Here is a 13,769-nt window from a genome sequence, read left to right as displayed (position 1 = left end):
TGGGGGAGAAAATTGGGGTTGTCATTGAGAAAGGGCTTCCAGGAGGCCTCTGGGATACTGGCAATTTTCTGTTTCTTAATCTGTGTGGAATCAAGTAGATGATAACTTTAATACTTGTCTAAGCTCTACTTTCATATTTTATGCGCTTTCTGAAGGTTTATTGTGAAAAGTGCACTGTTTTTCAGAACAAAAATAAAAAAATATTCTGAATACGTGTGGCTTTTATAAATTTGGAAAGGTATTTTGTATAGTCCTTTAAAGTTATTCCACTTTAAACCTGTCTAGTTTTCTCTAATATTAGAAAAAAACAATGATTTACTTCACTATGAATATCATTATTTACTACAAGAGAAATAAAAATCTCAGTAGTTGCTAGAAGTGGTCATGGAATGAAATGACAATAACTAATTTTTTTCTGCTTAGGACAAGATTTTTTCTTTAATTGAAGTATAGTTGATTTAAAATGTTGTGTTAATTTCTGCTGTACAGCAAAGTGATTCAGATATATATATATATATATATATATATATATATATATATATATATATTCTTTTTGTTATGAAAAGTATATTAGTAGTACAAATTCATCAAAATAAAAAAATACAAATTCCAGTAAAGATGGCTTCATAAATTAATACAATGAGGTACCTCCCCTGCTATTTTTATATTATAGGACAGATAATGTCTACACATTATCAATTACAGGAAAATAAGATTAAAGGGTAAATTTCACAAGTCTTATAGAGTTTCAAAACACATCAGATAACTATACAATTTACAACCATTAACTCAAAAAAAGGTCATAGACCCAAGTGTAACACTATAAAACTCCTCAAAGATAACACAGGAGAAAACCTAGATGAACTTGGGTATTGTGATGTCTTTTTAGACACAACACAAAAGACAATCCATGAAAGAAATAATTGATAAGCTGTACTTCATTAAAATTATAAACTTCCACTCTGCAAAAGACAATGTCAAGACAATGAGAAGACAAGCCACAAACTGGGAGAAAATATTTGCAAAAGACACACCTGATAGGGCTTCCCTGGTGGCGCAGTGGTCGAGAGTCCGCCGGCCAATGCAGGGGACACGGGTTCGTGCCCTGGTCCAGGAAGATCCCACATGCTGCTGAGTGGCTAGGCCCGTGAGCCATGGCCGCTGAGCCTGCGCGTCCGGAGCCTGTGCTCCTCAACGGGAGAGGCCACAACAGTGAGGGGCCTGCGTACCATAAAAAAAAAAAAAAAAAAAAAAGACACACCTGATAAAGCACCATTACCCAAAACATACAAAGAACTCAACAATAAAAAAGAAAACTGATTAAAAATGAGCGAAAGACCTTAACAGACACTTCATCAAAGAAGAAATACAGATGGCAAATAATCATATGAAAAGATACAGCACATCATGTATCATTAGGGAAATGCAAATTAAAGCAGTAATGAGACACTATCACACACCTACAAGAGTGGCCAAAATCTGGAACTCTGGCAATACCAAATGCTTGTGAGGTTATGTGGCAACAAGACCTCTTGTTCATTTACTGGTGGGAATGTATACACAATGGTACAGTCACTTTGGAGGAAATATGGGGGTTTTCTTACAAACCAAACATACTCTTACCATATGGTGCAGCAAGCATGCTCCTTGGTATTCACCTAAAGAGCTGAAAACTTATGTCCACACAAAAACCTGCATATGGATATTTATAGCAGCTTTATTTATAATGCCAAAACTTGGAAACAACCAAGATGTTCCCCAGTTGGGAGAATAAATAGACTGTGTATATCCAAACAATGGAATATTATTCAGCACTGAAAAGAAATGAGCAATCAAGTCATGACAAGACATGAAAGAATCTTAAATGTGTTACTAGGTAAAAGAAGCCAATCTGAAAAAAGGCTACATTCTGTATTATTCCAAGCATATGACATTCTGGGAAAGGCAAAACTACGGAGACAATAAAAAAAAAAATAGAGTTTGCCAGGGGAGAACTGAATAGTCAGAGCACAGAGGATTTTTACCATACGACAAAATGATAGCTACATGTCATTATATATTTGTCTAAACTCATAAAATGTACAACACCAAGAGTGAGCCATAAGGAAAACTATGGACTTGGGGTGATTATGATGTGCCAATGTAGGTTTATCCTTGCTGAAAAAAAAAAATGTGTCATTCTGGTTAGTGATGTAGTTACTGGGGGAGGCTATATATGTTAGGACAGGGTATATACGGGAAATCTTTATACCCTCATCTAAATTTTGTTGTAATCCTACAACTGCTCTAAAAAAAGTAAAATCTTTAAAAATATATACAGTTTGCCCCTGAATAATGTGGTGGGTAAGGGGCACCGACCCCTGTGTTGTGGAAAATCCATTTACAGCTTTATAGTCAGTCCTCTGTTTCTGAGGTTCCACATCCAGGAACTCAGCCACTACACTATAGTGTGGTACTATAGCAGTTATTGAAAAAAATCTGCATACATGTGGATCCACACAGTTCCAACCCGTGTTGTTGAAGGGTCAAATGTATACAAGGTAAAAATCTCTGCAATCAGAATCAGAAACTTTTAGGAAATAAAATGAAATAACATAAAAAATAAAAAATGAATACTAGTTTCAGAGTGTAATATTTTACATTTCTGATAGTCAAATAGAAAATATTAAATTTGACATTGACTTTTACATACATGCACTTGAGGTTCCTAAAGTCCTTTTGGAAGTAAAACTCTTAAATAAATCTTAAATGAATAAGGATAGAGGTATTTATTAGTTTCCCCAGAACCCATGCAAATATATAAGGGTATGTAGTTGCTATGTACTCACTACCTTACAAGTGAAAAGAAAAAAAAAACACTCAGTACTCTAAAAATAATTTCCATCCACACTTATCCTAAGACTTCTCATTCTGGTTTAAGCACTTAGGTGAAATTTTCACGACCAGACTATGGGAATAGTTTGAAGAGCTTTGAAAGTATCCTTGAAACATCCCTCCAGCCCACAGTTCTTACCTCTTTACTTACCATCAAGGCTGGTATTTTAATAGATAAGATAATAAAAATGGTAAATGGGTGAATATATGATTTTTGCATAGAGTTATTCAAAAGGGAAATTACTTTGTTTTTCCTCTCCTTTATTCAATAGTCATTTCCTGACTACATACCCTGTAGCTGTCACTATGTAAAGAATAAAAAGATTTAAGTTAGCTCTTGCCCAAAAGAAGCTCACCATTGACTCATACTCTTATTTAAACCACAACAAAATGACAATTTCTTTTAAAAATTAGAAATATACATTCAGCTCTGACTTAAATAAAAGAGCTCCAATGGGAACATCATGAAAAGATATTTATGTTCAGCCATTCAATTAATTACACCCCCACTAAGCTGGGCTACTCAATCACATAGTAGGTAAATGCAGATACCGAATAGACGAGGAGGAGGAGCTACTTTGCAGCTATAGAATTCAAATAAAATACTTTTGTTTTGACCACAATTTGCTTTATTATTTTGTTTGAAAAGCACAAGATGGTAGATATTTTAAAAAATTTAACCTATAATGGAGGGTTTCTCAACCTAGGGTAATTTTTGCCACCCCTCTACACTGGTCCACACAGCATTTAGCAATGTCTGAAGAAATTTTGGTTATCACAGCTACTGGCATCTACTGGTGCTACTGGCATCTAATAACTAGAGACCTGGGATACTGCTAAACATTTTCCTATGCACAGGGCAGTCTCCACAACAAAGAATTACCTGGCCCAAATTATTAAAAATGCCTAGGTTAAAGAAGACATACAGATGACCAAGAGGCACATGAAAAGCTGCTCAACGTCACTAATTATTAGACAAAATGCAAATCAAAACTACAATGAGGTATCACCTCACTCTGGTTAGAATGGGCATCATCAGAAAATCTACAAACAACAAATGCTGGAGAGGGTATAGAGAAAAGGGAACCCTCTTGCACTGTTGGTGGGAATGTAAATTGATACAGCCACTATGGAGAACAGTATGTATGTTCCTTAAAAAACTAAAAGTAGAACTACCATATGATCCAGCAATCCCACCACTGGGCATATACCATGAGAAAACCATGATTCAAAAAGACACACGCACCCCCAGTGTTCACTGCAGCACTACTTACAATAGCCAGGTCATGGAAGCAACCTAAATACCCATCAAGAGATGAATGGGTAAAGAAGATGTGGTACATATATACAATGGAATATTACTCAGCAATAAAGATGAATGAAATTGGGTAATTTGTAGAGAAGTGGATGGATCTAGGGACTGTCATACAGAGTGAAGTAAGTCAGAAAGAGAAAAACAAATATTATATATTAATGCATATATGTGGAATCTAGAAAACTGGTATATGTGAACCGGTTTGCAAGGCAGAAATAGAGACACAGATGTAGAGAACAAATGTATGGACACCAAGGGAGGAAAGTGTGTGTGTGGGTGAACTGGGAGATTGGGATTGACATGTATACACTAATATGTATAAAATAGACAATTAATAAGAACCTGCTGTATAATAAATAAATAAATAAATAAATAAATAAATAAATAAATAAATAAATAAATAAAATTTAGGAAGTAAAAAAAAAAAAAAGAAATTACCCAGCCCATAAAAACTAACCACCCTGTACCCTGGGGTCTCCTGACTTCTGAGATGGCCCACACTCTGCCTGTGGAATGTGTTCTAGGTGGTTGAATATGTATATATATATATGTATGTATATATATATATACATATATATACATATATATAATATATATCTGAATCACTTTGTTGCACACCTGATATTTAATACAATAATGTAAATCAACTATAATTCCATAAAAAAGTGCCTAGGTTGAGAAACCTTTCTATAAATATCCCCCCCCCAACAAATATCCCAAGCTTTGTAGTTCTCATACCGACCTGCAAATTACCACTATAGGCCAGTTTAAGTTGGCAAGGTTCTCCAAGCCTAAACCAGCTTAATTCAAATAGAGGCTCAATTATGGCCCAAGTTAAAGAGCTATTATTCATATGTTCTGTTTAAAAGGGCTTCCTGACGGACTCTTTCAGGGATTACAAAGTACTCTCATTAGCTCTGATTAGGTCCTGGGACCTGTCTTGCCTCAAATTTCTCATGCCTACACAGTAATAGAATGAAAGATATATCTGGGTTTACTTGCTATCAGAAAATAAACGTGAATTTATATTCAATTTTTTCCAAAATAACAATCTCATTTACACTGTCAATTAAAAATCAAGTTTATTAAAAAAAAGAAGCATAAGAATCTTCCTTAAACATTACACTTCCAACCCCCCTGAGGTCAGAGGACATGAAAAACAGGGGTGTAAACTAGTCTAGTTAAAGGCATAATCAATTATTAAAGTCAGGCTCCATCTTTCTCCTTCAATATTGGTCACCACATTTCTTCAAATATTTGAAGTTGAGCTTTGAAAACAAAGTAAGAGCACATGATTCAAGAGGAAGTAGTAGTAGTAGTAATTCATTCCAATGTCAATTCCTAAAAACTCTGACCAAGAGAGTATCATACTACAACCACTCCAACCCTCATTATCTAAAATGTTCCAACAATGCTGTTGCCTATTCTCAATACTTATTAAAAAACAGACAAACAAACAAAAATTCTACTAAGGAACAATGTGCTATCTGAGCTGGGAGGTGTTCTTTCTTTCATTTCATTGTTCTTTGTTTTTGTTCTGGTTTTCTCTCAGGAGCCAAGTCTTATAGGATTTAAGTCTCTGCTTGAAAGAAATCTAGGACCTCAAAAGCAAATACTAGAAACCCTGTAAAATCCTCTCAGATATATGTCCATAGAAAGGTTGAGGAGAAAAGAAAGTAATAAAAGCTTTGAAAATCATTTCCCTTCCCAGTCAGAAGGACAGTGAAAGTACATGCAGTAATAAGGCTACCCCACTCAGCATTCTTGCACTCACTTTAAATAATAGTGATGCACATGTAAATAAGCTTTCCAATTGTCCATGCATCTATAAACTAGGTTCAATTATTGCTTCCACTGGATGGGTTTTGTGAGATTTAAGTGTTTTGTGATCAGTGAATGGAAGTTGAGATAAAAACTAGAAATAAAGAAAATAAACTCTTTGCCTTTAAAGAGAAGTGGTCCCAGTTTCCTTTCACAAGCCTGAAGGGTTGTTGTACATATTAAAACTACTGCAGAGCTCCATCCCTGGTCACAGATTCCCCCATCCTCCCCACCCCCCGCCACTGAAGATGTCAGATCTCTGAGAAACAGCGGTTACAAAAGGATGCTTTTCACAGCTTGTACTAGAAAATGCTGGCACCCCATCCCTACATAAAATAGCACTAAACTGAGTCACAATGCTGGAAGCTGTGCCTTCTGCTTCTCTTCAATGTAATCTAGATAATTTCTAGTGAAAATACTGAATAATACTGCGAAGTTTTGCCTATGTATACGACATGTCGATTCTTCTAATCCCCCGTTTGCCCTAGATAATGTTAAGCTTTATCCATTAGTGTACCACGCAAGAGAGAAAAACGCAGTTAACAAGACAACAGTGTTACCTAGGTATCTGGCTTCAGTATTAGCAAGAGTCTGTCATTTCACAATTATTTCCCTAGCATACCAGACGGTAAAGAAAATGTTTTCATTCATCCGCAAATGACTAACATTTTATTGATGTTTCAAAACGCGGTTGAATACTGTTGCACTCTCAATTTCCGAGCCGGATTTGAGAGTTAAGCTTGAATACTAGTAACATCAGTAACTCCTGCTGCAAACGGCTCGGGCCTTGGAGCGTCACTTGTCACTTCATCAGGGAGGTGATGCTGGTTATGGGCTCTTCGATCAGTCAGTCTGGGTGGTCACAGGTGATAGGAACCTTTCCCTTTCCCCATATATCCTCATGCACTGCGATAAAAATCACTCTGAGCACCGCTACCGCCAAGCAAAACGACTCCCTGCCTGCCTCGTAAAGAGCTCAGTCTGGGGAGGCAGCCGGATGCTGACCCCTGCAGAGATTATTGCTTCTGTGCGCTTTGCCAAAGGACCCTGCTAGCATTATGGAAAACGAGTTAGGGATGTGCGAGGTTTTGCTGTATTTATTTCCTCCAAGGGATGAAGGACTGGGGTCAGCCGAAGAAAATCTTCCAAGACTGCTTAAGCGGGATAGGGTTGGAGGAAGGGGAGGGGTGAGCATATTTTTTAATTACTTGTTTCTCTCCTTCACCTCCCCGCTCTGCTTCCCAAACTCCTCACTGAACAAGATTGATCGGCGTAACTGCTATCGACTCTAGCCTCGGTTCTCGCATTGATCTGCGAATGGACCGGAATAGCTAAAGGATCCTGAAACTGGAAAGGAGTTCAAGAAGGGAAGAAGTAAAAAAGGGTAGGCGGCGGCCCCATGCCCAGCACCTCACTCTGCCTTGGGCCAGGACAGCCGCTCGCAGCGGCGGGGCGAGCTGCTACGTGGATGCGGCGGCGTAAGAAGAGAGGGTAGCCGCTCTGCGCAGCGGAGTGGGAAGCCTATCCAAACGGGTTTGGAGGCTGTTAAAAAATATAAACCTGTGACTCGTTAAACACGGTAACTTTGCCCTGCCTAGATTCGAACGCGCTGATCATTCCGCCTGATAGGCTCAAACGGGTTAAACTGCCTCTTACATAACAGGACTGCCTGGCTGCACACAATTAAAACGCTTGATTGCAGTCTCTTCCCGACTCCATCCCTTCACGACCCGCCCTGCCCCTCCCAGCGCGCCTGCGTGCCGCGCGCGTACAGGCCCCGCGAGCTCGACTCGCGCGCATACACGGGCGCGCGCTTACTACACACTCACACACGTCCACGCGCTCTCCACTTTGACTATACTTCTCTCACACACACACACAATTTAGTGTCAACATGCACGAGGTGCGGGGTGTAGGGGGACCGCCGTCCAATCCTTAGCGACTGACCCATTAGACGCGCCAGCTGCTCTACCGCCAGGCCTTGCAAGCACCCCCCTCTTGTCCCCTCAAAAAGCAGCCCCTCCCCCCCGTCACCGTCCCTACCTATATCCGAAAAGAGGTAAAGAGTGAACTAGTTGGTCGCTTGTCAACTGTAGCGCGGCCGCCCGGGCGAGATTGGAAAGAAAAGAAACAACACCTCACAGTCCCCGGCGTCATGATGGCGCCCACCACAACTTGGAGAACTTAAAAGTTACGGTGCCTCAAGAGGTAAAATGCACCGAAGAGGGAAAGCAAAGCGCCCCTCTGCTCTGTTCACCTCAGCCCCGACAAGGAGACTTTTCTAGCAAAGCATCACTCTAGTGCGTATGACAGGAAGGGAAGCATTCTGTCTCCGATGCATCTCTTTTTTCCTCTCAGTTTGCATAATTGTGATATACCTCTTCCTGATTTTTTTTTTCGTTTTCTTTCTTTTCTTCCCGCCCCCCCCCGCCCCAATTCGTTTCCCCCCTCCCTGCTGCATCCCCAATCCCCGGGCGGGGTTGCTAAGGAAACGGCCGCTTGGCAACGCGCGCGAGCCCGGGGCCGCCGGCCGCCGCTGCGCCCCGCGCTGCTTCTGCTGAGGGTGCAGCCGCGATTACAGCCGCCGCCGCTGCAGCCGCCGCTCGCCCAGACTCCGCCGCCGCCGCTCCTCCTCCCTCACTCGCCGGCGCGCTCGCCTTCTCGCTAGATAGTGCGCGAGCCGCCCGAGATTTAGCCACACTCCGGACTCGGCCAAAAGCAACCGAGAGGAGGTGTAGTGTGGTGCTAGGGGGTGGGAGGGGAGGGAGGGAGGGAAAGCAAAGACGAGGAGGAGGGGAGGCAAAAAAGAGAGAAACAACACCCAACAACTAGAGGGGGGTGGGGGGGAAGAAAGAAAAGAAACCCACCCATCCACCAAATTAAAAAAAAAAAATAGAAAGAAAAAAAAAATCCTGTGGCGCGCTGCCTGGTTCCCGGGAAGACTAGCCAGCACCAGGGGGTGGGGGAGTGCGAGCTGAAAGCTGCTGGAGAGTGAGCAGCCCTAGCAGGGATGGACATGATGCTGTTGGTGCAGGGTGCTTGTTGCTCGAACCAGTGGCTGGCGGCGGTGCTCCTCAGCTTGTGCTGCCTGCTACCCTCCTGCCTCCCGGCTGGACAGAGTGTGGACTTCCCCTGGGCTGCTGTGGACAACATGATGGTCAGAAAAGGGGACACGGCGGTGCTTAGGTAGGAAGAACGTCGTGCTTTTTCGTACTTGTCTCAGTCTGTCTTTCTGTCCTTCCACCTTTCTTGCCTTCTTTTTAAACCAAGTAATGATGCTGGTGGTGATCATTATAAAAAGACTACATCTCAGGAAATTCAGTTGCTGATTCTGCCTGGAGCCATGGCCCCTTTACCCCGGGGCAGGTAGCAAGCCGGACTGGTGATTCTAAAGCACTTTGCCGGAACGACAGGTAGCCCGGGGATGAGTGAAGTGTGAGGTTTAAGAGGGGCAGGTGCCACTTGGAAACTAAATTCACAAGGTCTGTGTTTTATTGTCATGGGGTACTCTTGGAGAGTCTGACAAGTTTATCAGGTTGTTTCTATTTTACTGCAGCCTAAGCGACTTTTTCAAACTGATGGCTGGCTTCCTGCTCCTATGTATTTTCCCTCTCACTTGGACACTTAGGCTCAATTTCTCCCTTTTCAGTTTTCTTTCTTTTCTCTTACCGCTTTCTCCCTTTTCTTTTCCTCCCTTCGTTTTCTTTTCTTTTTTCCATTTTCCCCCTTCTTCCTTTGCCTCTTTTCATTCCTTTTGTATTTTTCCTCCCTTTTTTCTCCTCATATTTTCTTTTTTATCTCCACCACTCTAATTTCTCACCTCTTATTTAACCCACTTTTCTCCACTCTTTACCTTTCTCCATTCCTCATTTTTCTTCTTCATTAATATCCCTGTTCTGTGATCCCTCTCTCTCTCTCTTTCTCTCTCTCTCTCTCTCTCTCTCTCTCTCTCTTTGACTCACATTCCCCATCTCTTTCCCCATATCGGTTCCCATCCCTGTCAGACACACGTATGTTCCCTCTAACCCCTTCCAGTACCATTTTCTCACCCTCACAAATCTCTCTTTCTTAACCACACTCCCTCACATACTCTGCTTCACATTCTCACACATGCTGGCACTTCCATACTCTCCCTAACAACCACTTTCACATTCAGATTCTCTTCTACTGTCTAAAAGGCACACGCTACTTCACTGTTCCACACACTGTCACTCACACATGTGTACACACAGTCTCTCTCTTTCCTCTCTCTATCCCCTCATCTTTCCCTTTTCCTCCCTTTTCCCATTTTAAGTTTTGCTTTTGCTCACTCTCCCTTCTTCCCTTCTTTTCCCCAAGCTTGAGCATCGAAATGTTTTGTCATTAATGAACATCCATAGACTAATTTTATCTCTAAACAACACTGCAGATAAGCTTCTAGAAACATTTTTTCTCCTGTGAAAATATAAATTGATAATCAGCGGTGCTTAGATCTAAACAAGGCTAAATGCCCTTATTCCTTCATTTCCCATCGCCCTCCCCATGACACCTCCACCTGACATATATCTCAAATCTCCCTGAAAGATCTTCTTTCTCTCCACTGTGTGGTAGTTGGCTTGTAAGTGCAGATTGCACAAAATCAGTATATGTGGCATGTCTAAGGTGAAACAGAGTGGGCTATGTTTTATTTGAGTCATGCAATATATTTTAAATTTAATGATCTGGGATCTGGGTGTGGTAAATGATTTACACCTTCTAAAACATGCTTATGAGTCCAAATTCATCTGGAATACTCTTGTAGTTTCTAATATACATTAATAACGTGCTTTTATAATATATGCTATCTCTACTGTAAATGCAAAATGCCACTGGATGTATACAAAAGTAACAAATGTTTTGTTATAACTTAGTAAAATACCTTTCATTGTTGGCAAAAGAGATGAACTTTTGGTCACACACAGGATATAAATTAAACCTTTGTTTATGTTCTTTATATTAAGTTTGTTTTGGAAGTTTAAACAACAGTAAGGTTGAAGTGCTATCTTTAGAGGTTGCAAACACTTATCATTGGAGCGGCAATCTATACGTTTGTAGTAGCATATTGCCTATTTATAATGAGCATTAACACTTTCAATCTAAAGGATTTGATAGACTGCTTGTCTTTTAATGGTATATCTTAGGTGTTTTGTTTCTATTAAAATAACTGAACCCATGTTCTGCCTCTAGGAGCACTCATTGCTTCCAATAGTGAAGCTTCTCTGACTAGTGACACCAATATCCTTCCTGGTTTGTTGGTTTGGTGCAGTCCTTGTTTACTTGTGTGCACTGTACCTCATCCATTTATATACCATATCCTGAGTTTTGTCATATCTTAGTTTAGGGAACTTTTGACTTTTAAACTTTTAAAAGAGAATACAACCTCTGTCTCTTCTGAATAATGTTTCTAACCAATTACAATGTTTTTTTAAAATAAACAGAATCTTTTATTTTTTTTTGTCATATGAAACAAATCCAATCTGCATTACTTTTTACTCAGAGTAATTTGCTTACAGTAATTCTAGAATTCTCTAGGGAGTACCCTATTTTTTATCTTTTTATATTGCCCACAGGTTTTAAACATTTTTAACATGTATATTTATAAGAAATCCAATTTCTCTTAAAAAAATGTTAAATTGTGTCAGTTATTTTTCTTGACTCATCTGCAACTGGTATTTACTCTTTTCATAGACCAGTACAGAAGAGCTTAAGGACTAATTGAGTGTAAGTCAGGTGACACACTTTTCATCAAAAGTAATGACACAGAGTTATAGTTTATGTTTTCACTTTGGATACTTGGAATTGTCTTTGATCTAATTATCTAATTCATTAGAAAACAAAACAAACAAAACAAAATCTTCCCTAATACATACACACCCTCACGTCAAAGCACAGAAAGCTAGTACTCAAGAGAACACTTTACTGAATCACATGAGATCATTTATTAAGCTTTACACAATATACTCTATTTTTAATGTAACACATTCCTCAAAGTATCTCTAATAAAAAGCAAATAGTGGCATAAAAGTTATCAAATAACTAAGTGCTAAAGGCCTGAAAGTGCAAACGTGTCAGTCAGTGACTCTGTTGCTTGTGGTTACGTTAATGAAACAGAAGTTTAAAGGTCAAATCATACATTTTTATCTCCTAAATGCCAGTATGTCTGTTTTAGAGAAAAGAATCAAGAAAAGCAAAACTTCCCTTAAGTGGTGTTATCATACAAAAGGGAATTCATTCTGTGATCCACAAACTGTATCTATCTATCATTTTGTAAATCACCTTCTCTATTTGGCTTAAATAGAGGACTTATAATGAAGTTCCATTTACTTCCATTCCATATAATGAAGTTCCATTTATTTCAACATTCTTATCATTTTAACTTTGCCTCTTAAGGTTAGTGAAGCCATATATTAAATGTCAAAATATCCATTATTTCTAATAATGATATTCACTTATAAATCTCTGAAGGATTCACTTAAGGTATTTGGACATTCTTGATAAAGTATTAATGATGCATCTATTCAATACAATAACTTTGGTACTTCCCTTACCTAAACTTTAAATGAATGCATGGATGTCTAGAGTACATTGTAATTTGCTACCAATACAAATTAATATTTTCATTAACTTAATGAGATACTAGATATTAGATTGCTACCACATTTAATACTTATTGCTATTTTATGCTTAACAGAACTTGTTAATTTGTGTATGGAGAAATTAACTTCTTCTCTAGTCTTCAAATTGCATTTTAAAGTACATGGAAGATCTGAGTTAATGCTTCATGCGGTAACATAGAAAAGAACAGAAGATATACTAGAACCACATTGGTCATGCTTCAGGACCCAGTGTTTCTAGACCTAGAAAATCAAGGGGAACATAATTCTGCTCTGGCTCAATACATTAATTTTAGATGACTTTTTTTTTTTTTTGTAGTTTTGCAGCTACTGTAATGTGAATCAGCCACTTTATTCTTACCTTATTAACAAATACAGTTATGTTAACATGTCCAAAAACGTTTAATATTCTTTGGAGATAATACAAGGAATAGCCTCATTTATATCATCCCAGTTTTTAAAAAGACATGTCATTTTAAAGCTAGTTCTTTCATCTGTTTCTACTTCAACTCATCTACGAATTTTGTACATTTTAAGCTGCCATCCTGATATGAATTCAAAATATCCTATTCTCTGTTTGTCATGCTTTAATCAAAGGAAGGAAGGAGGGTTCTTTTCTTAAATGTGATATCTTCTTTAGCAAGGTTGAACACAACTTTGTCATTTTAATGCAATAGATTTGAATGGAAGTTATATGAGATCCTAATAATAATATTGTAATAAGACCGAAGACTTTTGCTTCAAGCATAGAGCATAGAGCACATTTATGCAGAAGATATTTCCATTGGAAATCACAAAACTTTTACAAGTAGATTTATAAATGGATATGACAAGCATTTATTACTTCTCAGCCTATTTGTCCAATACATTTGCCTTTTGATTATGTTAATTAGTTTTGGTTTAAAATGTATGCTATTGGATACAAGAAAGTAAATGATTTATGTATGAGAATGCAGAATTACCAATAACAATAGAGTCGATTATACTGTACTTTTGGAATATCATTGAAGAGTCTCTTCAGTGAGTCTCTTCAAACTCACCTGTTAAGTCATCCCTACACATTGATGCATCACATATTCCAAATGTACTGTTCAACTATATAGACATTTTCAGTTTAGAATATTAAG

At 38.8% G+C, this 13,769-nt stretch overlaps 1 protein-coding gene across 1 annotated transcript in view; it reads left to right on the top strand.

The window, feature by feature from the left end:
• Positions 1 to 8,952: 8,952 nt before the first annotated feature.
• The window catches only part of NEGR1 (neuronal growth regulator 1), a gene marked incomplete at its 3' end in the record, with an annotated part of 911,256 nt that continues 906,439 nt past the window's right edge, over positions 8,953 to 13,769 (top strand). The window contains exon 1 of the mRNA XM_079728488.1: positions 8,953 to 9,196. Within this exon, the coding sequence (XP_079584614.1) occupies positions 9,021 to 9,196 (176 nt within the window). The 5' untranslated portion in view covers positions 8,953 to 9,020. The remainder of the gene's footprint in view (positions 9,197 to 13,769) is intronic.

The sequence above is a fragment of the Hyperoodon ampullatus genome, assembly GCF_949752795.1.
Source record: "Hyperoodon ampullatus genome assembly, chromosome: 2".
Taxonomy (NCBI): domain Eukaryota; kingdom Metazoa; phylum Chordata; class Mammalia; order Artiodactyla; family Ziphiidae; genus Hyperoodon; species Hyperoodon ampullatus.
This window is presented reverse-complemented; position numbering and strand designations above follow the sequence as displayed.